The sequence below is a fragment of the Protopterus annectens genome, chromosome 4.part0, assembly GCF_019279795.1.
Source record: "Protopterus annectens isolate FY-2018-M chromosome 4.part0, PAN1.0, whole genome shotgun sequence".
In the NCBI taxonomy this organism is placed as follows: Eukaryota; Metazoa; Chordata; order Ceratodontiformes; family Protopteridae; genus Protopterus; species Protopterus annectens.
The window spans coordinates 741,859,105-741,882,474 of record NC_056733.1 but is presented as its reverse complement, the minus strand read 5'-3'; the positions used below and the strand labels follow the sequence as shown (position 1 = coordinate 741,882,474).

The 23,370-nt window shown below is 41.3% G+C and overlaps 1 protein-coding gene across 3 annotated transcripts in view; it reads right to left on the bottom strand.

The window, feature by feature from the left end:
- The window catches only part of LOC122799567 (catechol O-methyltransferase-like), a 287,182-nt gene that overhangs the window by 23,795 nt on the left and 240,017 nt on the right, over nt 1–23,370 (bottom strand). For all 3 annotated transcript variants that reach the window (XM_044068702.1, XM_044068703.1, XM_044068701.1), the window contains exon 3: nt 13,321–13,514. In XM_044068702.1, the coding sequence (XP_043924637.1) occupies nt 13,321–13,514 (194 nt within the window). The remainder of the gene's footprint in view (nt 1–13,320; nt 13,515–23,370) is intronic.

Here is a 23,370-nt window from a genome sequence, read left to right as displayed (position 1 = left end):
TACTTCACGCGAGTACTTCTTGTATTCCATCGTACTTCACGCAAGTACTTCTTGTAGTCCATCGTACTTCACGCAAGTACTTCTTGTAGTCCATCGTACTTCACGCGAGTACTTCTTGTATTCCATCGTACTTCACGCGAGTACTTCTTGTATTCCATCGTACTTCACGCGAGTACTTCTTGTATTCCATCGTACTTCACGCGAGTACTTCTTGTATTCCATCGTGCTTCACGAGTACTTCTTGTATTCCATCGTACTTCACGAGTACTTCTTGTATTCCATCGTACTTCACGCGAGTACTTCTTGTATTCCATCGTACTTCACGCGAGTACTTCTTGTATTCCATCGTATTTCACGCGAGTACTTCTTGTATTCCATCGTACTTCACGCGAGTACTTCTTGTATTCCATCGTACTTCACACAAGTACTTCTTGTATTCCATCGTACTTCACACAAGTACTTCTTGTATTCCATCGTACTTCACATAAGTACTTCTTGTATTCCATCGTACTTCACACAAGTACTTCTTGTATTCCATCATACTTCACACAAGCACTTCTTAGTCTTGCAAAGCTAGAATTACAGCAACAAAACAGCAGGGACAATAATTTCAGTCATAAACAGCCCTCATGACCATGACATAAAAAATGCATTAAGGTATGTTATTTTACAGACCCCTAATAGGTTCATAGGTAGGTACTAGGCTATTGGCCCTAGGGCCTATTTAAGCCTAGCCAAAAAGGTACCCTGGCTTTCGCCACACAGGAAAATTATTTTCATCTTGTATTCATGCCTGCTTCACCCAAATACATATTAATCTTGCAAAACCTAAATTACAAGAGCAAATACCTAGGACCAGTCATTTCACCAATAGACAGTCTCCATACCCATTGCCTGCTCACACTATCTGGTTTGGCCCCGTTGGGTTAAAAAAAAAAAAAAACTTTTTGTTTTAATTGGCTCTCTCAGGATAAAAAATATATACTACATTAATGTGTTTTTTGTTTTACAGAAACACTAATCACAGGTTGTACTCTAACTTGCTTCACCCCCCCCCCCCAAATATACATTAGTCCTCCAAAGTAAGAATTAGAACAGCAAACAGCAGGACTGGTCATTTCTTCCAAAGAAAGCTCCTAAATCCATTGTCTACCCACATTATCAGGTTTGATTTATTTATTTATTTACATTTGTTGATCGGGAGTGTCCGACCGGATGTAGGTCCATTTTCAGTGGAGGCCCGGGGAGAAAAGCTCCACAGATAAAATAAACAGACAGTAGTTACATTGGATTACATAGCGATTAGCAATTTAACATAGCAATTAATTACAAACGTATTTACAGATGAAGAACATAGTACATCAGTAGACAGCTAGAATCTTTATCTGTGAAGTACATAACAGACATTAACAAATGTTACAATAAGAAGTTCCTGCTGTATAAAAAGTACTAGGCTTATGAGCATCTGAGCTTGCTATAATCAAGGTAGTTAGTGGGGTGGAAAGAAAGGTAGTGGTTGGATGGGGTGGGTGATATTAGAGTGGGAGTTGCAAGGGCATAGCCAGCATGTGTTTAGGTGCGCTTTCAGTAAAGTTTTGAAGTGGGTGCGTGATGGTACCAAGGTAATTGTGGGTGGGAAGGAGTTCCATAATTTGGCTATGGTGCAAGAGAATAGTGCTTCACCAGCAGAGTTATTGGCTTTAGTGATCTGCAAGTGATTTATGTTACTGGATCTTAGTGGTCTGGTGGTGCGATAGGGTTGGAGTAGATTCTGGAGAGATGGGACATTTAGTGGATGGTTTACTAGTTTGTGGGCGAGTGATAGTTGATACCATTGAAGGAGGTGAGGGAGTTCAAGCCAGCCCAGTTCAGCAAGTGAGAGAGTGGTGACTACAGTAGGATGCCCCTGTGGTGAATTTGGCAATTTTGTTGTAGCAGGTCTCTAGCTTGTTTAGATCGCATTGCCTTAGGTTGGTATATATTGGAGAGGCATAAAGTAGGGTGGAGATAAGATGGGAATTTGCTATTGAAATCTTTGCTGCTTTGGTGAGAAGTTGCTTATTTCTGTATAATGCTCCTAGTTTTTTGTGGACTTTTTTATGGTCATGGATATGTGAATGTCAAATTTTAGTTTATTGTCTATTTCCACTCCTAGCAATTTGGTGTGTTCAGTTGGGTATATAGTGGTGTTGTCTTTTGCTGTGATGTTAAATTGAGAGTTGTTTTGAGTATGTTTGGTGGGTTGGAAGATGAGTAGTTTAGTTTTGTTTGGGTTGAGTATTATTTGGGCATCGGATAACCAAGTTTCAACAGAGGAAAAGGCTTCCTGTGTGACTTTTTGCAGTTTGGGTAGGGACTGGGCTGAGCAGATGATGGTTGAGTCATCTGCGTATTGTATGAGTGTGCCATGTTTGGTGGCAGATCCTGTAGGATAAACAAAAAAATATGGTTGCATTAATGTATTTTTGTCTCATAATCTGCATCTTGGTTTACCCAAATGCACATTAGTACTGCAACATAATTACAATAGCAAGCAACAGGACCAAATCTTCATCTACAGATAGCCCCCATCCCCCATTGTGGATAGCATACCCATTGCGATCCACAATATTTGGATTTACCCTGCCAGGTTAACACAACAAATAATGGCAATATTAATGTATTTTTTTCACATAAACAGTAATCACAACTTGAATTCCATCTTACTTTATCCAAGTGCATATTAGTTTGGTAAAGGCAGAATTACAACATCAAACTGAATCCAAAATTTCATCCACAAACATCCCCTATATCTGGTGCCTACCTAAAGCCTACCTATCTGGATAAAAATAAGTAATAACAATTATGGTTAAACTAGTGTAGTTTTGCTGCACAAAATCAGCAATTACAGCTTGTATTCCAACTTGCTTCATCCAACTGCAGTTTAGTCTTGCAAGAACAACATTATAATATCAGACAAAGTAGGACCAGTCATTTACATACCTCTCAGCTGTCCAGATTTTCGCAGAATGTCCAGATTTTTGCCTCATACCTTTGGTGCTTTTCTCATAAAATTTGTGGTTTTCTGGTAAATCACTGGGATGATCTGAAGAATAAATTCACCAAATAATAACATACATTTTAATTTCAGACTTCACATCCTTGAGAAAATGTATGTTATCACAAATCCTGTCACTCTAACAACATTCTAAGTTTATAAGAGCAATATTTAAAATCTGTCCCTATTTTTTAGCCATTGTCCCCCCATTTTGCCAGACTTTGTCCAGATTTCTTGCACTCAGAGATTCAGAGGTCCGGTCATTTAATCTACAAATAGTCCTAGACCCCTTGTTATCCACAGTATCTGGTCTGAACCTGAAAAAAACTTACATGCTACTATCTAGAGAACCTCCAGAAACAACTTTTTTCTATGCAAAAAAAAAAAAACTCCTTCAACATGTGTGTGTGCTTCATTTTGTCATAACAATAACTGCATCTAGGAACCGGTAGCAAAAAAACTACCTCCTAGGTCTTTATCATGGTGATTTATTTGGGCTGGAGTGTTGAACAATGGGTTGGACTGTAAATTTAATAGGGAAGGAGTATTCCTAGGACAAACAGGTATGGAAAAAGTAAATAAATGTATTGAATTTATTTGGCAATAGGTGCGACCAAACTTCCAAATTACCGCAAGAATAGTACTACTGTATTTGTAAGTATGGTAACAGAAAAACTTACGGAAAGTGGGACTTCAAGGTGCAATAACATTTTAATATAACATGACAGTTAAACAACCTTACTGTATACGTCATAGGTAGGTACTAGTCTGTCTGCCCTTGTGGGACATTTTAAGCTTATCCAGTTTTCCCTCAAAGGTGAGACTGAAATCCTGTACCTTGTGTTGGCGAGGTAAACAACTTAACCTTTATGCCAGTTCCTAACCCTAAATTAATTAAAGCCAATAATCTCTTTAACACAGTTAAACCATGGTGAACAGTACATTGAAGTGTTAAATGATGTATTACTTCTACTGTTAAAATTATTTTCCCAGACTGAGTTACATTTACTGCCTTCTTTACTAACAATGACTTTCCTTATGACTTCCTAAATTTCATTTTCTCAGCTACCCCAGATTTAGCCAAAACATGCCAGAATCCTACAGTCAACCTCAGTTTCCCACTTCAGAATTAACTTTATTCTGATCTCTTTTTTGTGCTCCCACCAAAGTTATTTCTTTCTGTTGCTCCTTACAACTAAATTACACTTTTGCTCACTTTCCACTTGCACCATATCTCACTTTTAAAACTCACAGGCTAGGTATGCTTCATTACTTACACTTTGAAGAGGAAAACAAAGATGATGTGCTCTGCTACAGCCGATGTTCTTCGTCTACCATTGCTGCAGTCCTGACATATGGGTATTCCGCTGTCCACCATCGGCCCGAATACCAAAGGGCTAGAATCTGGCATCGGTCATGGCGCTCGAGGCTGACATCAGTATGTGCCAGTACAAATGCACATGTCCGACGCCATACCCTCAGTCTTTCTTGCCGCGTGGTCCTAAGCAGAAGCAGTGTTTGCAAGTGCTGTTCGGCTTTCTGGAATTGTCAGTTTTCGAGTTTCAGACCGGAGACCAAGCTGGGCTAAGTACCCCGTTGGGGACACTTTTGTCTTTTTCTTGCCTCAGTATTACCGGCTGTCAGAAAAAGTTAATAACTGTATTTCTTGTGGGAAACAGATTCCTCATAGGGATTACCATTTACTCTGTATTCCTTGTTTGGGCCTGAGCACGGCATTGTTGGGTGTCGCTTTTGTGCTACCTTTGATGAGTGCACTATTACACGTCGCTTGGACTGTGCTAGGCTAGTGTTTGGTAAACGGTGCAATTATAACATGCCGTCGGATTCTCCGCCCAGTTCGGCTAAAACACGCAAGGAGTAATCCTTTGCGGTCCAAACAAGATGAGTCCATTGCGGACGCCAGTTCAGTAGAGCCACCGACTACTTCAACGGCTCCTTCTGACAGTTTAGCGGAGTCTCAAGGGGAGCCTTTGCTACTTCAGGAAGTGGCTTCTCCTGTTGTAGGCCAGGCTGAAGGGGCTTCTCATGTGTCGGTGGTTCCCTCCCCTCACAGAGTTTCTAGGCCTCCCCCTTCTCATAGTAAAAGCCTTTCTAAATCTTATTCTGCCCCTGCTGGTGTCTGTCCACAGGGTCCAGCTCCTAGAAAGCACATGTTAAAGGTGGCGGAGGATTTGATTACTTTAATTAGGGGTTCTATGCCTCCCCCTGAGGAAAGGCCCAGGGTAGAGCCAGGGATAGAGGGTCTGGATCAGTCTTCCAATGACCCTGATTCTTCTGTGGAAGAGCTCCAGGATTTCCCTCCCTACTCTGATTCAGAGGCTGAGGATTCTCCTCCCTCTGCATCCCCTCCTGAAGATTTTTCTTTTCTGAAACCTTGCATTCCATGAGGGAGCATTTTAAATGGGAAGGCCAGGATTATTCTGATTCTCGTAAAGGCTTAGAGAATTCTTGTTTTTGCCTCAGCATAGGCCTTTGGCTATTCCCCCTGTATTGGATGTTGTTCAGGATGTATTTTCTGAGGCTTCTCTTAACCCTGACTCTTTGCCTCCTGCCCCTGCTAAACCAGATAGATACTGCAGGGTACCGGAAGCTCACTAGTATTTATACAAGAGTCCTAGGGCTGACCCAGCCACCATTACTCAAGGCCCCAAGGGTGTCAGGGCTGCTGTGGTTAAGAATCCAGTTCCTTTGGACATGGATGCTAGAGCTCTGGATAGGTGGGGTAAGAAGTTGTATACCTCTTCCACTTTAGCTATGAGTGCTTTACATTGTCAAAATTATTTGCTGGGCCAATTGAATTGTAAAGTTGATGCTTTATCTGAAGGTATTGAATGTAAAGAGCTTCAGGATTTAGTGCATGTTTCAGACCAAGTTGGTAAGCATTCTTTGCAATGTGGTTTTGATGCTTCACATGCTTCTTCCAGGGTGGCTGCTACTAGTTTAGTTCTTCGCAGGCATGCCTGGTTAAAAGTTCAGACGTTGTCAGAGCATGTTAAGGCTCGGATTATGGATGCTCCTTTGCAGTCTGATGTTCTTTTGGCCCTCTGGTTGAATCAGTTTTGAAATAATGGAGGAAAACGCTAAGTCTATGCAGACAGTTAAGGATTGTTTACAGGTTCAGCCCCCTAAGTTCAGTAGGAATTGGCCTACTAAAGGGTGGTCTTTTTCCCTCTTCAGATTATCAGTCTAGGGGCAGGTCTAGGGGAGGTAGGGGTAGAGCTTCCTCTCAGGGCCCTGCTACTCCTAGGACTTTGGGTTCTTTTACCCCTTCTGCTGGGGAGGGCAGGGGTCAGTCCTTTCGGAAACAAACTCAATGACCTGCGTCTTCAGCTGTCGGACTCTGCCATGCTGGCAGCTCCTCTAGGAGGAAAACTGGGACTTTTTGCAAAGTATTGGCATTTTGTTGCCCAGGACAATGGGTATTGGACATTGTAAATCGAGGCTACAAATTTTATTTCCACACTTTCCCTCCTTTCAAAGGTATGCCAGATGTGCCTCATCAGCAAAGACTGGAAGCACAGGCAAAAAAAAAAAAAAAAAAATTTTTCTTCTCTGCTTCAGTGGAGGGCAATACAGGAAGTACCTTCTGCTGAAAGAGGCACAGGGTTTTATTCCCGTCTTTTCTTAGTGCCAAAAAAAAGTAAATACTTGGAGACCAATTCTGGATTTGTCCATTCTAAACACCTTTTTGGAAATTCCAAAGTTCAAGATGTTAACGTTGCAGCAGTTGCTGCCTATGCTGGGCAGGGCTCATTGGATGGTAACTCTGGATCTCACAGAGGCCTATCTTCACATTCCTATCGGGCCCAGTTCCAGGAAGTTCCTGAGATTTCGGAATGGGAATTTGCATTATCAGTTCTCTGCATTGCCCTTTGGCTTGTCTACTGCGCCCAGGGTATTCACAAAAGTCCTGGCTCCAGTAATTGCTTTTTCAGACTACAAGGAATTCAAATTTATCCTTATCTGGACGACTGTTTGTTTCTGGCTCAAGGCAAGCAAGAACTTCTTCAACATCTTCACTATGTAATGACAGTTTTAAGATGCCTAGGGTATTCTGTGAATGAAATAAAGTCCAGTCTAGTACCCTCACAAGAGATGTGTTTTCTGGGTGTGAGACTGAATACAGCAACCCAGATGGCATTTCTTACCCTGGACAAACAAAGACATCTTCATCAGTACTTCCAACAGCTTTCAGTAATGTCCAGGCTGACTGCAAGGACAGTCCTTCAAGCCTTAGGGTTCATGGCATCTTGTATTCTAGTGCTTCCCAATGCCAAACTGCATATGAGGAAGTTACAATGGTATCTCAAAAGCGTGTGGACTCAACACAGCCACGATTTGGACACTGTCATTCAGATTCTCCCTTGCATACAAAAAGAATTTCTGTGGTGGGCTCAGGAATGTCACCTAAACAAGGGACTCTCTGTGCCCAGCCAGAGGCATGTCGGATATTAACGACAGGCGCCTCGGAGTCGGCCTGGGGAGCTCATCTCGAAGGAAAATGGATTCAAGACCTTTGGCCCCCAGAGCTACTTCATTTACATATCAACATGAAAGAGATGCTGGCAGTTCAATTTGCTTTGGAAGCATTCAAGAGCCTACTTCAATCAGGACTGGTGTTGATTCGAACAGACAACACAACAGTCATGTGGTACATCAACAAGCAAGGGGGAACCCATTCTTATCCATTGTGCAGACAAGCAATGCTAGTATGGGAAACTGCTTTAAAACTGCACATCACTCTTCGAGCACAGTTTCTGCCAGGAGCACAAAATTCTTTAGCAGATGTTCTGAGCAGACAGATTGTGGATCCTCGCGAATGGAAGTTGGATCATCAGGTGTTTCTGCAGTTGGCCATGGCTTGGGGAACTCCAGACATAGATCTGTTCGCTTCTCCTCTGACTTATCAACTGCCAAAGTTTTGCACAAGGCTATTTCATCCGAAAGCCTGGAAAATAGATGCACTATCCTTCAGCTGGAGACACCTGCACGTGTATGCCTTTCCTCCTTTGCCTCTTCTTCCAAAGGTATTGTTGAAAGTCAGGAGGGAAATGCCTCGCATGTTTCTGTTAGCACCAGATTGGCCTCGACAACATTGGTACCCTCTCTTAAGGAGTTTAATTCATGGGACACCTTGGCCATTACCACAGTTTCCTCACTTATTGACTCAGGAGGACAATCATTTTCTCAATATCAGGGTGCAATCTCTTTACCTGACAGCCTGGAGAATTCAGTTTTGAGGAAGGAAGGCCTGCAGCTTCCACAACAAGTTTTGGATGTTCTTTTGGAAGCCGGGCGTCCTACTACTCGGAAAGTTTATGCTGATAAATGGAAGAGATTTTTTCTTTGGAGTGCAGCTCACGGCTTTGATGTTAAATTGCCTAACTTGAGTTGTATTTTGCAATATTTGACTGTTTTGTTAGACAAGGGATTGTCTTTCTCTTCTGTTAAAGTGCATGCTGCAGCTATTTCTGCTCACTATGAATGTGACCCTCCTTTGTTTTCTCGTCCATTGGTTAAACAGTTTCTTAGAGGGCAAGGAATATAAGACCCCGAGAAGAGCTCCCACTCCAGCCTGGGATCTTAATTTTGTTTTGGAGAAGCTGACTCTGCCTCCATTTGCACCTGCAGCTACAGCTGAGTTGAAGTTGTTGTCTTGGAAGACTGCTTTTTTGTTGGCTGTTACTTCTACTCGAAGGGTCTCTGAATTACAGGCCCTCATGGCAGTAGAACCATTTCTGATTTTTCACAAGGACAGAGTTTCCTTGCGTACTAATCCTACTTTTATGCCTAAAGTAATTTCATATGTGGCACTGAACCAATCTATACATTTGCCTACTTTTTCTGCTGACCCCCAAAATAAAGGGGTGAAAGTTTTGCATTCTTTGGCTGTGCATAGGCATTTCCGATATTATTTGAGCAGAACCACAGAGTTCAGAAGATCTCAACAGTTGTTTGTTTCTTTTGCTTTGACTTCACAAGGGAAAGCTGTTTCAAAACACACTATCTCCAAGTGGATTGGCCATTGTATTGCTTTTTGTTATTCTCATCATGGGAAAGATGTTCCTGCTGGGTTCAGGCCTCACTCTACTAGGGCTACGGCCACCTCTACTGCTTTTTTGAGAGGGGTAGCTGCTAAGGACATTTTGGAGGCAGCTACTTGGGGTTCTGTACATACATATACTGAGCATTATCATTTACCTCTTTATTCTAGGTCTAGGGCTGGGTTTGCCACTGCTATTCTACAGGGCATGTTAGCAGCTCCTAATTCTATTTAGTTGGCCATCCTCCCTGTTTTCCGTTGCTCTGGGATTCTACCCATATGTCAGGACTGCAGCAATGGTAGATGAAGAACATAGTACAGTTTTGTACCTACCATAAATGTAGATGTTCGAGGATATCCATTGCTGCAGTCCAAGTTTCCCTCCCTCCTACCCCCTTATTTAGGTTTGGGTTTTGGGTGGTGTTTTTTGCATTCTGACGTCTGAGGCAAGAAAGACTGAGGGTATGGCGTCGGTCATGCGCATTTGTACTGGCACATACTGATGTCAGCCTCGAGCGCCATGACCGATGCCAGATTCTAGCCCTTTGGTATTCGGGCCGATGGTGGACAGCGGAATACCCATATGTCAGGACTGCAGCAATGGATATCCTCGAACATCTACATTTATGGTAGGTACAAAACTGTACTTTCTTTTCCTATCCCCAGTTCTTTCACTCCAGTGTTAGAATCACTGATACAGCTGCAACTGTTTAAATGAATGAATACGGGAACTGTGATCTTCACTGAATACCAGCAATTGCATACAAGTTGCTGGTATTAAGGCTCTGAAACATGCAGGAAAGTCATTTAAATGGTCAGGGAAAGCAAACACTTTCCTTAAGAAACTGTACTATCTTTTCACCTCACTAGGAAGAGAAAGAAGTGGAAACAAATGCAAGTGGCAATCATACCTCTCAACCTTCTATCCCCAAAATGAGGAACACTGGCTTTCATAATGTGGAACAAATTAACAAAATGTCATAGGCAGGGAGTATTTCCAGGACAAACTGCTATAGAAAAAGTAAATAAATGTATTGAATTCATTTGGCAATAGGCACAACCAAACTTTCAAATAACCGCAAGAATAGCGCTACAGCATTTGTAAGTACAGTACAGGAACAAAAAACTTATGGAAAGTAACATTTTAAGGTAACATGAGTAACAGGTAGGGTTAATGCATGCAAACAGTGCAGAATGTCGTGTCCTTCAAGTGCCTTGTGCTCTCTTTTTTTTTTCCTTCACCTTTTGTTCAGACAAGCCTCTCTCGGTATCCCTGTCAGGTACTTTCGCAGTCACAATGGGAAATGCAGTTAGAAAAGGCACTCAGGATCCTAGGGTTATCAGGTCACCTGACTGGATCCCCTAATTGAGTGTCCCATCATGAGTTGTGAAGCAAAATGGAAATAAATACTTAAACTGAAAATAAATCCTTTGTGGATTGAATTTGGAAAATGTACAAGCAAATGAGGCAGGTTCTCAACTATGTACCTCTTTTGCTGTATATTTTCTGATTTCAACTGAAGCAGTTAAATTTTTTTTTTTTTACCAGGCTGTATGACTGTTTATTAAAAAAACAAAAAACAAAGGGGGAGAGCGCGTGCCCCTACCTCAAGGCCTAAATCTGCCACTGGAAATTACAACAGACTGTGGTTTAACTAGGGAAGAAAAGTTTGAAAGAATGTGTGTTCATGTATTTATTTATTTAGTGAGAAGAGGATATTTACTGTGAATGCTGACTAGCTACAGGTATCGACTTCTGATTGGTCAGATTGCTCTGCTATACATTTCCATTTGCCCCCCCCCCCATTTGTTTGGCTTATTTCACAGGCATGGAAGAGTTAAGTGGAGTTTTCCACTCATGTAATCTGGAGTCATGGTAGTGTCACAAGTGCCAATTATTAAAACTATGTTGAAGAAGCTAAGCTACTTACATGAGTAACTTAATTATCCTAATTTTATATCTTAACTTGTTATATTCCAATTGAGTAAACCACTTTAGATTACTATATCAAGAATAATCATGTACCCAGATTTCAATTGTCTACTGCAACTCTTGCATTCTTATGTACTTACCATGGGCATCAGTTGTATTGTATGTATTGTTTATTGTATGCATTGTATATTTGATTGTGGAGCTTTGCAGCTGGGGTCGCCACTGAAAATGGGCTCATTTATGGCCCAGTCGACCATCCCGGTAAACAAATGCAAGCAAATAAATAAATAAACAATCTACCTTGGACTGGTAAGTATTACCAGCCTTCAATGGAAACTGATTTCTTTGAGTGTGTGTGTGTGTGTGTGTGTGTGTGTGTGTGTGTGTGTGTGTGTGTGTGTGTGTGTGTGTGTGTGTTATAACAGTTTGTTCAATGTACATAGGAAAGGGGCCTACGAAGCTAGGCCCAACCCCCCCCCCCCCCAGTGGTGGATATTCAGGGTATTCTTAGGCATGGATGGTATCAACCAATAGCCCAGGATGTCTGTGCTTATCTTCTGCATGCTATTGAAGACAAACTTTACTGAGTAAGTTGTTTAACGATTCATTTGTGTGCACATTTAATATTCCAGTCTGCCTGGTGCCAGTGGTGTGGAACATGAGACTAGACTGTACTTCCTGGTGATGGTCAAATTATTGTGAGCAGTGGATCGGGATGAGGGACCATAGCCCCAACCCAGTGTCATAGGTACATTACTTGCTGTGGTGCTTCTGATTGCAGATAGTTTTTATGGGCAGTAGAGAAAATGGGAGGAGATGTGGGATATTCAGATCTACTGGTTTTATAAATGAGATATAAGTGAAAATTAGGGGTACGAGACTGTCATTTTCTCTGAAGAATAGTCTCTCCCCTTAGAAACTTTACTATCACAGGGCTAGTTTATTTACAGATAGAGGTAGACTGATCCCAAATCCAAAGACCTTGGCCAGTGTGCATCCTGTAAAAGTTGAGAAAAATAGTGTAGATTGTATCCCTCAGTCTGAGTGGTCCGATAGTCCTTGGCAATTCTGAAAGCTAAAATGAACAACATACCTCAGTGTGTGTGGCAGTTACTTATGGTACACACGTCACTGATCACTTACTGGGCTTAAAATGCTACATGCCAGTGCAGTGTATAGTATGGCACACTTGATGCAAGCAGCTCTTCATACATATACACGTGTCCCACACTCACTTATAAAATAACCAGAATTTGGAAGGTGGCAGGCAGGTTGTGTGCTCATGAGTTCTGTGTCTCTAGATGGGAGGGGATGTGCTGGGCTTTCACAAAAAGTAGGACTGTGTCAGGCTCTCAGGAACAGTATCTTGATAAAGGAAATGAGGGCTCATGCAGCGTAGTGCCCCACCTCTGTTGTGGTTATGACTCTGACTTATTTTTAGGAAGCAGTGCAGTATAGTAGTTATTATTGGACTACAAAGCTAGTAATATGCAGTTCAGTTTCACACCTTTGTACATGGCCTGGGGACCAAAAGAAAGAAGGGATTTCTATTCACACATGTACTACCTGTCAGTACGTTTGGGAAATACCACTCCCACATACTCAAATTCTAACTGGACATGCATATTATTTTTAATACAGGGACTCTTACAAGTGCCTCTGAAGTGGCCATATACTAAAACCTCTTCCCAAGGAAAACAATATTTTAAGGGATGGTCTATTCCTTTTTGCCAGTCTTTACGTAGTTTTAAATGCATTTATGTCCAATATGTCCGGTGAACATTGAGTTTTAACCCCAAAATGTGTGAAAATATGAGTATCTGTACTGCAATCTCAAAGAGATAATTCAAATTATTCTCACATAATGTATATGGCATCGGTACACTGCTTAAGCTATTGATTCTCCCATCCCTGGACAGCTTCTCTAGCCACAGGTGGCAGGGCTGTGAGTTATACAGACCGTTTCCATTGACTGCCTTTCCCTTTGCGACATACCTGGTAGAGCAGTGTATTATCATATCTCCTGAATAAAGAACTTCAGGTAACATGCAGCTGGATAACAAATTACTGGCACAAAAAATTAATAAAGTCTAATCACAGTGGCAAACCTCAAGTGACAGCAGAGCCAGTCTGGTACCATGCAAATCATTTTAGGTAATGCTCTGTCTACAACCTTTAAGGTAATGCAAAAGGACTGAGAATGGTTCATTTACAAAATTCTGACCTGAAGCCTATCACAGCTAAACATAATCAGCATTTTTGTAGGACATACTGTATAATCCCTACCTTGTCCTGTACACCAGCAAATTCAATCATCTGTTTGGCAATTTCTGCAACTCGTGGATCTATCTCAAGACTCAGCAATTGTGCAGTTGGCTTTATTATACATGCTGTCCGCAGAGCAGAGTATCCACAATATGTCCCCATCTCCAGAAGCATGTCCGGGTTGCATTCCTTTACAACCTTATCCATAATTAAGCCTGTAATGAAATATTATAGCGGAGATCAGTGGTGTGCAGTTAAACTCATTCACAGTATCGGGAGATAAGCATTTTGTCTGTTGCCGCTAGATCAGTTCAAACTTCACTTTAAGGCTCAGTGTTACCATCTTTGCTACTTTAAAATACCATCTTCCAAAAAGTGAGCCAATAAGCCCTGTTCAAAAAATTTACATTTTCAAAAGAAAACTGCATTTCATGACAGAGGATGATGAAACTCTAAAAGTGTGCATTTTTTGCTGAGTTGCAGATTTGTCATGGTTTGTTATTTATATTCACTGGTAAATGTGCTGCCCAGAGAGAATTTCTCAGCTACAAGCCACTTCCTGTAAAAAAAATAAATCAGTAAACTATACAAGGAAGAGCAGAGAACAACCTGATTCAGGTTTTAAAAATAAACAATAATATAGTGCATATCAGCATCACTGAAGTCCCTTCACAGATGAGGGAGCCTTATTTCAAAAGTTTAGTATTAGTACCCTGTGGAAATCAATCCTTAATCAAAATGCTATGGAAACAAATTACATAAGGATATTCTGAGGTAATTAACCAAAAACAAAGAGCAATAATTTTGGATGCAAGCCTTGAAGGAGAATAACAATAATCATGCAGAATATTATATCCATAAAGTAGCAGAAAGTATTCTAAGAACTAAGATAACATGGGAATGGAGAAAGGAGATTCTGCCAATAGAGATGACTGCAATTAGGGATACAGACAATAGGCGAGAGGGGGCTGCAATGCATTGGATAAAAATGGCAAAGGAACCAAGGTATTGGGAGCAAATAACTAGAGAGGGTAAGATGACAGAATGGGAAGACACCAAGAATTTATTTGGACTGCAGGTTAGAGATTGCCTTTCCTATCAGGGATTGATATCAGAGTATAGGCAAAGAGAAATAAATGGGGGGGGGGGGGGGTCATAAACAAAAGACCAGCTGGAACAGTTTTCAATAGAATCTAGAACACAAGCTGCCATTAAAAAAGGAATAATTAGAGCATATAAAATACTGCAGGATAACTATAAGAATCAATCAGAGGAGGTTAGAAAGGATTGGGAAGAGAGATTGAATAAGCAATTCACAAAGAAACAATGGGAGGATGTATGCATGTCTCCCAAATATACAAAAAATCTAGAAGATTTAGGATTTTTGCCTGGAAATGTTACCATAAATATTTTTGTACCTCAAGTAGACTCCAGAGAATTTTTCCTCAGGCAGACACCAAATGTTGGAGGTGTGACAGGGAAGGAAGAGTTAATTGGGAACAAATTTTCTGGGAGTTCAGTGAATTAGTGGACTTTAAGGATTCCCTGTGGGATGCACTGTCGGAGATGCTGGGTGGGCAGATTGGTCTGATGAGGGAGATGATTTTTCTGAGCTATGATACAGAATCGGAATTGTCTAGGCATGGTAAGGCCTTGCTGCATCTAATTATGGTGGCTGCCAAAAAAGCAATTACTAGAAAATCAAAATCAAAATCTAAACCAGCCATACTAGAAGTAGTGACTATAGTAACAAAGATAAAACAGCTGGAATTGAGATCTTTAGAAAAGGGTAGGAGCAAACTACATAGAAAAAATGGGAATTGTGGGAACAATATATACAAGGGAGGAATGAAGTTTAAATGGTGGCAGGATCAACCATGACAGCACTAGGAAACGATTCCAGGGTTTTTCCAAGACCTCGATTTGTTTTGGTTTCCAAGTTGTGTTTTCAGGGATTGCTCTTTGTTTTTGGTTATTTGTTGTTTAACAGTTTTCTAGTGCCATCATGGATGATGCAGCCTGTCCAGGTCTGCAAGAACTACACTCTATGTCCCCGAGGGGGATTTTAGTTACTTTGGAAAACTTATCTTGCCAGCTTACTCAACTCAAAAGACTTCTAACACTTAATGCAGTGAACAGTGAGGTGGGATCGGCTGCTACAAGCCATGGTCCCACACCTTTGGAGAATGCCTTATGCTCAAATGTGGTAAATGGAGTTGGGTACCACCTGTGGTGTGAGTGGATGAAGCCATGATATCAAGAGAAGTAGAAAGAATGGACCATGGGTTATCTTGTAATGTAAGGAAAGTACATATTTCTAGTGATACCACCAACACTAACTTTGTGTTGCCTTTTTAAATTAGATTAAACAGACTGTCTACATTTGGGCTATGGAACTGGTGCTTTACTGGAGACAGTTTTGCCAACACCTCAATTTTTGTTTTAGATTCTTAGGTAATTTCCTGTGGACTTTTCTAATGGATCTGCAATTTTGAGAGAAAGGTTAAAAGAAGCTGCAGTAGGGCTGGACCTAATGAGATGATGAATGGGTATTCTACGCCAGTGGATTTTTTGATGAAGAATGACATACTGACTCGGATGTTGTGAAAAAGTGAAATTCTGAGATCTTGCTGTGACACAGAAGAGGCACAAAGGACACGGAGGTGGAGTGAAGAGGTAGCTCTGAGGCATGAGCGGGACCCTGCTATAGAGGCTGCAGTGCATAAGTGACAGCATGCGACTTTAAACAAGGCAGGGCAGTGCTATTAATGTAGCATTTTATGCCAGAAAAGTGTGAAAGAATATTTTGTTTAAATAAATTAAGGGATGTATCCTTAAGTCTATGGGGTAATGCTGAAAACCATCTTCTTCATTTTTTATTTCTGGCAAAATGCATAGACACAAATTATGAATAAGTAATGACAGGTGTGGGATAAATCCTTTCGCTTATTTGGGATGTGGAGGGATGATGCTTGTAAGTCAACAGCAGATGGGGGAAGTTAAGGTGAGGATGTATAATGGTTTGGAAGGTTTATAAATATGGCAAAGAACACTGGCTCCAGAATGGACCTCTGTACCTCACCTCTGCTGGTCAGAGAAGGGCAGAAAAGGGACAAAAATATCACATCTATGTACCCTGATTATACCTCTGGCAAGGTAACGACGGATCCAGCATTTGACTGAGAGATTTAGACCTATTTTGTACACTCCAGCTGGCAGACCTACATGGAACAGGAGTGTAGAAGCTTTGTGGTCAATGAATACATCACCATTTGGATGTTTATAGCCCATTTCATTATATGGAAAGCAAAAGGTTTGCTATTGTTTGGCTGCACCCTGTTCTGAAACAATGTCAGGTGTCCGAAAAAAATTGGTCGTTTCAAATGGTTGTATGGTTCAGGAAGGGTACAAGGACATCGCCCTCTGCAATGAGAGGCCGTGCACCCCATGCAGAATTACATAGGAAATTCTGTTTCCCTTTAAATCAGGTAAATTTGGTAGATCATATTTCATCTGATGGTACTTCCATCGTCTTTTTGTGTATGTAACTTAAGTTATGGTTTATTGTTAAGCTTATCCATAGGCAATATGATAGGCCATAATATAGGTTTATGGAGGATTTGGCCATGCCTTTTGGGCCTGCAGCTTTTTTTCTGGTCATGAGACACTGTCATCTGCCTTAATCACAAGCCCTGCAAGAGCGTTCCACTAAAAGCAGGTCTTGGGTTTGGATAGATTTATTCAGTTAATTAATGAATAAATAAAATAAAAATTGGGTTAAAAAAGTCTATTGCAAAGGGACTCCCAGCTGCATTTTTCACTTGTGCAATGTATAGGTGACAAGTCCCCCAGACAACAGCTACATCATGAATTTACATTCAAATTCAAATATGCCTTCATAAAGCATGGCTTCTGCTATTATTCCAAAAGCCTTGAACTAAGTTCTAAAATTAAAATAATAAAAACAAATAATGTTTGTGGTGTGCACATTTATGTTTAGATTAGAAAAAATGAGCTTAAAATTTTGATTGCAGAATTCTTTGGGGTCAGTGGAAAAACCTACCTTCCACTTTATCATATTCTTACAAAGTTGACTACAAACCATGTAATCAAAGTCCTTTGTTAATTAATATGCATGGAATTTCGGAGCAGCAAAATTTCTGACAGCAAAACAGTACACCTCTGAAGTGGAGATATCCAATGCATAAATCACTTCTGCAGTATCTTAAGCTGTATGGGTTCTACCCCCTGGGTCTGGACATCTTACAAAGATAAAGGGTGCCTTCCATGTACTTCATCTGTCAAGAGATTGAAATCAGCTCCATATAAAGACAGCTGGGTTGCAAAAAGCTTCAGAGTTTTTTTTTTTTTTTGCCATCAAAGAGCGTTACTTCAGTGGGCCCCATGGAACTGTCAGTTTGTTAATCTCTCAAAGCTGGGCAGATAAGTTCCCTGTTGGGGAAAACATTCCACAAATTTTATTTTTCTGAGGAAAACTTCTGCCTTTTTCAGACTGAAACATACGGTGTAGCTAATAAACTTTTTTTTTTACTGTCATTGCATTTCTAAGGGAGTGTAGGTGTAAAATGCTTATGTGAGAATTTTATCTGAAAAAATTCTATGTTTTTGAGAAATAAATGTACTCAGATTTTGTATATTTTTGTATAGGGAACAGGATACTGTTCTTGTGAGGGACTGTTAATAGTTTACTTACCTCAGAACCACTTGTTCCCCACCTTACACTTTACTGACTTGTCCAGACTGGGTCTATATTATATGATCGAACGTTTAGTTACTTGAATAACTAAACATCGATCACTAAATGTCTAAGACCCAAAATCGCAAATGGCAGTTTCCACACAGGGAAATAATGCCGTTGTCCCACCTAACAAAAAAAAAAAAAACATTAAACACAAATCAAGTGGAGAGCTTTGCCCTCCACCCCCTCCCCCAACTAAACATACCAACTCCACGATCACTCCACATTGCAAAAAGGGCAAAATCCGCATAACAGCCAAACAAATTGTTTCCCTGTGTGGAAACTGCCATTCTCTGTTTTAGGTCTGTGACATTTAGTGATGAAGCTTTAGGTATTCCACTACCTAAAGCTTCGATCAGGGTCTATATTATATAAGCGAACACAATGAATTGCGAACGCTATATAAATCGACCCACAATCCCCGAAAACCCAAAATGTCAAACACATGGATCAGCGATTTTTTTCCCAGGGAAAACAAATCGCTGATCTGTATAAAAAAAAAAAAAAAAAAAAAAATCACAAGATAAAGTAGGGGGGCTTTGCCCCCCACACACCCCCTATTTAGATATACCAACTCTGAGATTGCACCACAGTGGAGGAAATGGCAAAGTCCTGAAAATGGCCCAGTGATTTTTTTTCCCTAGGAAGCAAATCGCTGTTCCGTGCTTTCGGTATTTTGCCATTTCGCGTAATGACGTTCGACTAAACAGAGTTCGCAATTCATTGCATTCTCTAAAATAATAGGGACCCTTTGATCATGTAATATAGACCCATCCAGGCTCTGTTTTCAGTGTCTCGTTTTTTTTGGCAAACCAATGGAGCAACCAATGGTCTCTGTAATATAACTTTCTGCTGTACACAAGAAGAACACTGTCAGAAACTCTTTAGGTTTCAGGCTGTCTGCAGCTGCACCTAAGCTGCTGGTGGGTGTTTTTGCCTTGGCCGGGTGGTCCTCTTGGTGGAAAAGTCTAGGTCATCTTCAGCTGTTGGGATGCCATTTGCAGGCAAGGGTGAACCACTAGTGATTCTCAAGGGAATGGACAGGTGAAGGTTCTTCACTTAGCTGGGATAAGGGATCTGCTTCTCGGGGTAATCTGCCTGCTGAGAGTCAGTCCTTTTCCAGGGATTTGTCTAGAAAGGGGAACATAGTTAAACAAATCCAGTCTCCTTCTAATATTTCTGTGGACAAAGAAGATTTGCTAAGGAACTTATCAGTGCTTTTTCCTTGCTTCCTGTTTCCTCAGGCAAGGAAAGGAAATGGAAAAGGAATTCCCTCTCTTTCTGACATGGATTTTCAGTCAGTAGAGCAAGCATTTCAGGGGGAGGGTAGTACCTCTGGAATTTCTTCATAATCTAATCATTCTGATTCTGAAGATAGTATGGTTTTAGACTTTCCTCCAGAAGACTTATCCTCTTCAGAAACTATCTAAGATAAGAGGTTTTTTTTTCCCCAGTGGGAACAGAATGAAATTTCAATGACACAGAAAATGTATTATAGTTTGTTACAGTTGGATATGCCTAAACCTACAGCCCTTCCCACGTGTTGCCTGCTTTAGGAATTTTTTTTTCTCACAGCTTTTAGCTGCCTGAAAGTCAACATCCTGCTCCAAGGAAATCTAGCAGGCTATACAAAGTACCTCAAAATTTTAAGAATTTGATTTCATATCCTAATTCAGACCCAACTGTGATTTATTTATCCCAAGCTGCTTCTATTAAACATTTACTGCTACTAACCCCATTGCCTCTCACAAGGACTGAAATGCAGTGGATAAGCTAGGGAAGAAAATGTATTTCTCCAATACTTTTGTGTTCAGAATTTAAACTCCCCAGCTCATATTGAAAAGCTTTAACTTTTATCTTCTGAGAACATGCAGAAGTCAATAGTGAACCTTCCTTCGTATGTAGTAAAATATCATTTAATGCCTCCGTTATATCTGTTTCTCAGGTCACTAAGCACATTTTAAAGTGTGATTATGATGCTACTGATTTCTTCTTTATACCTGCTACCTCTGGGTCAGTAATGGGAAGACTGTCTTGGCTTCATCCTCAAAACCTTCCTGAAGATGTTAGAACTGAAATTTTAAATTCTCCTTTAGATAAAAAGGTTATTTTTGATTTTGGCCTTCTCAGGCCCCTTCCCCTTCCCATCCAGGCAACCTCTCCATCTCTCTGAGGCTTCATCTTCCTTTGTGGTGCTAAACTGTTACAGACAGATAGGTTCTGAATGTAGTCCAGCATGATAACACTTGGTAATGAGAATCCCTCTCTACTTCCCAGGGGAAACTTCCTTGCCCAGGAAGGAATTTCTCTCTCTCTCTCCCATTCTGCATCAGATACTGGCCCAGGGAGTATTAGAACCTCTAACTTTATCTTCATAGGTAGGTACTAGGCTATTGGCCCTAGGGCCCATATAAGCCTAGCCAAATGGTACCCTGGCTTTTGTCAACCAAGAAAATTATTTTCCTGTGCCCCTGTCAAGCAGAGCCACAGAAGTGATCCCCGGGGTGAATTTCCTATCTTCCATCCAATCATCAATATTTTTCTTGAATAGTGCTAATGAGGAGCTTTGTTTGATATAGATAGGTAGTTTGTTGCAGAGTATGGGAAGTCTCTGAGATAGGAATCTATCCCTCCAGCATGTTCTGTTTATTGTGGTGACAAGGTTTGGTCCCTAGAGCGTGTAGCTCGGAGGGATTGGGATTTCTTTATGTGGAGCATGTCCAACAGCTCTGGGTTTGACATAGCTTTGTATGCTAGGCAGAGATCGCCTCTGAGTAGGCGATATGCGACAGAGTAAAGCTGGAAATTTTTGAGACGGTCTGCATAGGGCATCTGTTTGAGGCCGGTAATCCTCTTTGTGAGGTATTTCTGCTTCCTTTCCAGTTGTTGTAGATGTTTTGTGGGGTACATACCAAAAGGGGCATTGTACTCTATAATGGGTCTAATGAGTGATGAGTAGAGGGGAACAATGACCTCTTTTTTCCTGGATGAGAAACCTTTTGTGATGAGGTGTGCCACATAGAAGGATTTCCTGACTACTGTGGCGATGTGTTTATCAAAGGAGAGACTACTGTCCACCTGTGTCCCAAGGTCTCTTATCACACTTTCAGTGTTAAGTAGACTACCACCTATGTGGTAGCTCATGGGTACAGAGTTGTTACCAAAAGGGATGACAATGCACTTTTTGGCATTGAGCTTGAGGCCATGGCTTTGACACCAGGCATCTGTCTCAATGAGGCCCTTTTGTAGGATGTCCACATCGTTAGAAGATTTGATTATGGCTCCTAGTTTGCAGTCATCTGTGAACTTTGTTAGCCAAAGACCTTCTGTGTTAGCCTGTACTTCAGAGAAGTAGATACCAAACAGGAGAGGACCTAGGACTGAACCCTGTGGTACTCCACTTGTCACTGGTCTGAATTTGGATTTAAAGTCTGCTACTTTCACAGTGTGGGTTCAGTCAGTGAGCCAGTGGGCAACCCATCTTGTGACATAGGGATTTATACCTAGTTTAGTGAGTTTGTCTATAATTCCAGAGTGGGGGATGGTGTCGAAAGCCTTGGCGAGATCTAAATAGGCTGTGTGTACCACCTTACCCTCATCTACAGCTTTGGTGACCACTTCAAAGAAGTCTGTCAGCTTTAGGAGACATGATCTACCTTTTACAAACCCGAACTGCATAGGGTCCAGAGTTTGGAGATTACCAATGTCATTGTTTATAAGTTCCATGATGACATGCTCCATAGCCTTGCAGACCAGGCTAGTCAGGCTAATGGGGCGGTAGTTCCCGAGGTCCATGGTGGCTCACCATTTGTGGAGTGGGATAACCGTTGCTGTGCGCCATTCAGTGGGCACAAAGCCTGAGGTGAGGCTATGATTGAACATGGTACTTAGGTGGGGTGCCAGTTTGTTCTGTAGTTCATGTAGAATGCAGCCTGGGATGTTGTCAGGTCCCATGGATGCTGTGTTCTTGGCTTTGGAGAGTGTGTTTTTTACCTGTGCAGCTGTGATTACAGGTACTTTGCAGTCTTCCGGTATAGAGATGGGCCCTTTAGGGGATGAGAGAGAGGTAAAGTTAGCACAGAACCTATCTGCCAGGATGTTGGCAATATCAGTTGGTTATGTATATTTAGTGCCATTGCACTGTAACTCAGAGCAGATCTGAGTGTTGCCATTGAGATTCTTGACATAGCTATAGAATGCTTTGTGGTTGTCTTTAGAATCAGTGGCAATTTTGTTTTCATAACTAGCTTTGGAGGATTTTATGAGGGATCTCAGCTTCTTACGGAGGCTGACCATGAAGTTCCTCCAATCATGGGATTTTACTCTTTTTTGCAACAGTTTCTTTTTTCTGTTGTAGAGTTTGTTTACAGCAGGGGACCACCAGATTGGCTTCCTTTTTTTGGAGGATAGCATCTTGGTTCTGTTAGGGATTGCACGATCCATGCACTCGTGTAAGTGCTTATAAAGTGCAATTGTATAGGATTCAGCAGTTGTATCTCTATTGTCCATCAGCATGGATGTCGTGAAGTTTGCCACTTCTGTCTTAAGAAGCGTGAAGTTGGCTTTGGAGAAATATTTTACGGTGGTTTCCCTAATGGGGGTGGGGCTGGGATGTGGATGTCTATGGTGATTTGCTTGTGGTCGGATCTAACCAATGAGGAATTGACTTCTGGTGTGGAACACCGGTTGCCCATGTTGGTAATGACCAGGTCTAGGATATTGCTGCCCCTGGTGGGGGTGTGGATAAGTTGATCCAAGGCATTGGAATTTATGAATTCCAGAAAATGTTGAGCACAAGAGTTGGTACATGAGTAGTTTTCCCAGTTAATGGTGGGGTAGTTGAAATCACCCATTATTAGGGTGTTAGGTTGTACCCTAATATTTTCCAGTGTATCAAGAAATGAGGAGTGGGAATCCTGGGTCATGGTGGGGGATCTGTAGCAAGCTACAATTTGCATTGCGGTCTTGCCCAGAGTTAGTTGCACTTGGATAATCTCAGATGCATTATGCTGAGCAACTAGCCTGGAGGTGTGGATATCTTTAATGAATATGGACACGCCTCTGCCTTTAGTGCTTTGGTCCAAGTTAGGTGGCCGAAAGGTGTGCTATGAATTATAGCCTGGCAATGTAGGGCAACGGTTTTTATTTAAGGATTTTTCTGGTACCAAAAAAGGGAAAGATCTTGGAGGTCTGTACTGGACTTTTTCCCTTCTAAATCTTTTTGTCAGTATTCTGAATTTCAGAATATTATCCTTTCAGTCCCTTCTTCCTCTAATCCTCCATCTAACCTTTATCATAAAGACACATTTAAA